Here is a 3,120-nt window from a genome sequence, read left to right on the forward strand (position 1 = left end):
CATTCTATATTCATGTCATATTCACTTACACAGATTGCAACCCCCACATTTATGAACTTTTGTGCAGAAATCCAACATTCACTCATCTGCTAAACATAAAGCAGCTTTTATTGAGTGTTTGTTGTGTGTGTGTGACTTTAATACAGTGCAGACAGGAGTGACAGGCGGCAGCTGAATCTCTGCTGGGATGTAAACAATACACAGGCATTGTGTGCAGCCTGCACTGATCTGGACAAGTTTGTTATGCAGTGTGAGCTACATTGCAGAGTTTGTCTGGGAGTCAAAGTAGGCGGTGCCTGTGTGCTGGAGGCGGGACCTAACCTTGCCATGAATCCAATGCTTCCATACACACAGACACTTTACACACATTGCCAGGTAGCATATGCTGCTGTGTGCTCCGCACCCCATACACAAAGACAAGCTGCACCCTCTCACTATTATGAACGGATTCCCCTCCGAAGAGTCACCGCGGGATAGCGGGGGAGAGGTCACCTCCCCCACTGCGGCCACCCCAGCCCTGGGACCCCTCAACGGGCAACTGTGCTGCCTGCGGGACGAGGGCGAGAGGTGTATCCGGCCTGCGGGCAATGCCAGCTTCAGCAAGAGGATACAGAAGAGCATTTCACAGAAGAAAGTCAAGATAGACCTGGACAAAACAGTAAGTGCTTGTTATTGTCTGCACTACAAACAAAGTACCCCCTTGTGTGGCAGATCCGAGCATGGTGCCACTTGCTGCAAGATGCCCCCCTTTATGGTGCCACTTAGTGTATTAGTATTTAATACACTAAGATGTATAGTGTCACTTGCTGCAAGATGCCCCCTTGTGTGGTGTCACTTGCTGCAAGATGCCCCCTTGTGTGGTAGATCTGAGCATGGTGCCACATGCTGCAAAATTTATCTTTGTATGGTGTCAAAATGCCCCCTTGTATGGTGCCAGTTGCTGTAAAATGTATCTTTGTATAGTGTCACTTGGTGTAGAATGTTCTCTTGTGTGGCAGATCCATGCATGTTGCCCCTTGGTTGTAATGCCCCCTATATGGCAGATCCATTCATGTTGTCACTTGGTTGTAATGCTTCCTGTATGGCAGCATGTTGCCCCTTGGTTGTATTGCCTCCTGTATGGCAGATCCATGCAATGTTGTGACTCGGTGCTATTGTGTAGTTGTGGCTGCAGCAGAGGCAGGAGGAGGCCAGCAATCTTGAACAACAACAAACTAGTCAAGTCATCCGCATTGCATGAGTGATGAGATCAGCACACACACAGCACTGCAGAGCACAGCACAAAGCCTCGGTCACCCATCACACACACAGCTGCTTCCTGTAATGTAAAACTTGCTGTGATGACGATGATGTGGGTTGTATAGCGCTGACAAGGACCGTGGTGTTGCTGTGTAAACAAGCTGGCACTGCATGGAGTTTGTGTCCTTTGTGTGGATTGGGCCGGGCTGTCATCGCCCTGTCGGGGCACTTTGTATGGCAGTGTGTCGGTGATACGTGGCGGGTCCCCGGTGTGATGTTGTTGTGTATTTAGTGTTGGGAGGAGGAGGGGTGTGATGTGTATGGGAGCAGCATGCTGCCAGGCTGGGAAACTCTTTGCTTTTGTTCTTGTTTGCTGCAATCAGTCAAATGGCAGAAGAAGTGTCATGGGGCCCGGCACACACCCGAGTGACCCGAGCATGGCCTGCGGGGCAGATATGGGGGTTCAGGGCTGTATGTAGGACTGTGCAGCCTGTCAGTGAGTCCATACCAGACGTGTATGTGTGTGTGTTCATGTATGGAGACAGCACACCCCCTGTGTGTACATGGCTCCTCCACCGCTACTGGGGTGACACACATGTCATGGCTCCTCCACCACTACTGGGGTGACACACAAGTCATGGCTTCTCCACCGCTGCTGGGGTGACACTCATGTCATGACTCCTCCACCACTACTGGGGTGTGTCATGGCTCCTCCACCACTACTGGGGTGACACACATCATGGCTCCTCCACCTATACACATGTCATGGCACTGCTATTGTCAGCCTTGAGGGGGTTCCACAAAAACATCCCATATAAGAGATGTGTGTACCACAAGGCATTCTGAGAGTTGTATTGATTTGCCAAGTCTGGAGGAAGTTGGTTGTGCAGCTTGAGAATTGAACTTGTTTTGTCTGGAGTCTGCCAAGTCTGGATTATATAGTGTCACACACGTCTAACCCTTCTCCAGATGAGATTTTCATTGTTTTATCAGTTTACTTTTTATTCTGTAGCTTGTACTCTCTGTATACATACACATACATTTTGTAGACTTGTCCTAGGATAGGGTTCTTAATTGGATTTATTGAAGTGCAAATATGAAGGGAACCTCCGTTAGAAAGTCATGGGATGCAGGGCTGATCATTTTCAATTATATTGGATTGATGTTGTAAATAACTAAATGTTTAGCAAACACTAAACCGTATTCACCAATATTGTTAATTTGACAACAAGTTCCCCAGCACCTGGCAAATGGTTGTTCAGTACAACCAATTAGATGTCAGATCTCTGCAGCATAGACAGTGCAGTCTAAAAGGTGATTGGTGCTCTGGGTTATTATTGGTGGTTATTTTTCCTAGAAAGGTGATAATTTTAGCTGATATTTTTCCTAGAAAGGCAGCAACCTCAGTTAATACACTTCCCTGACACCATTACAGCTGTTCTGCACTACAACTATGGACAATCTAGAATAATCTCCTTATCTCCTGTATGTGTTTGGTATTTACAGAAGTGTAATTTTTTGTGAGGTATAGCTGTATCATTGTATGTGGCCCCTATCATGTTTTTTTTTTTTTTTACTTTTCACTCTTGCATTTGTGTTAACATTTCTAGCTCCCACAATGTTGATTTAGCTCTTCTGATCTGGTAACAGGTGAATAGCACAGTTCAGAGGTCAGTTTTGTAGATATCTGTCGTTTGAGTAATCTGTTCCTTTGTACATAGATGTAGGGGCTGTAGGAATATTACAGTGATGTATTATTTCAGCTAAATTACCGTATTTTTCGGACCATAAGACGCACTTTTTTTCCCCCTAAAGTGGGGGGAAAATCAGGGTGCGTCTTATGGTCCGAATGCATATTTTTTTACTTACCTGTATCCCCGC

The 3,120-nt window shown here is 46.3% G+C and overlaps 1 protein-coding gene across 1 annotated transcript in view; it reads left to right on the forward strand.

Moving 5' to 3' along the window:
* The first annotated feature begins 321 nt into the window (after positions 1-321).
* The window catches only part of SAP30 (Sin3A associated protein 30), a 10,457-nt gene continuing 7,658 nt past the window's right edge, over positions 322-3,120 (forward strand). The window contains exon 1 of the mRNA XM_072406057.1: positions 322-658. Coding sequence (XP_072262158.1) covers positions 383-658 — 276 coding nt within the window. The 5' untranslated portion in view covers positions 322-382. The remainder of the gene's footprint in view (positions 659-3,120) is intronic.

The sequence above is a fragment of the Pyxicephalus adspersus genome, chromosome 3 (assembly GCF_032062135.1).
Source record: "Pyxicephalus adspersus chromosome 3, UCB_Pads_2.0, whole genome shotgun sequence".
NCBI lineage: Eukaryota > Metazoa > Chordata > Amphibia > Anura > Pyxicephalidae > Pyxicephalus > Pyxicephalus adspersus.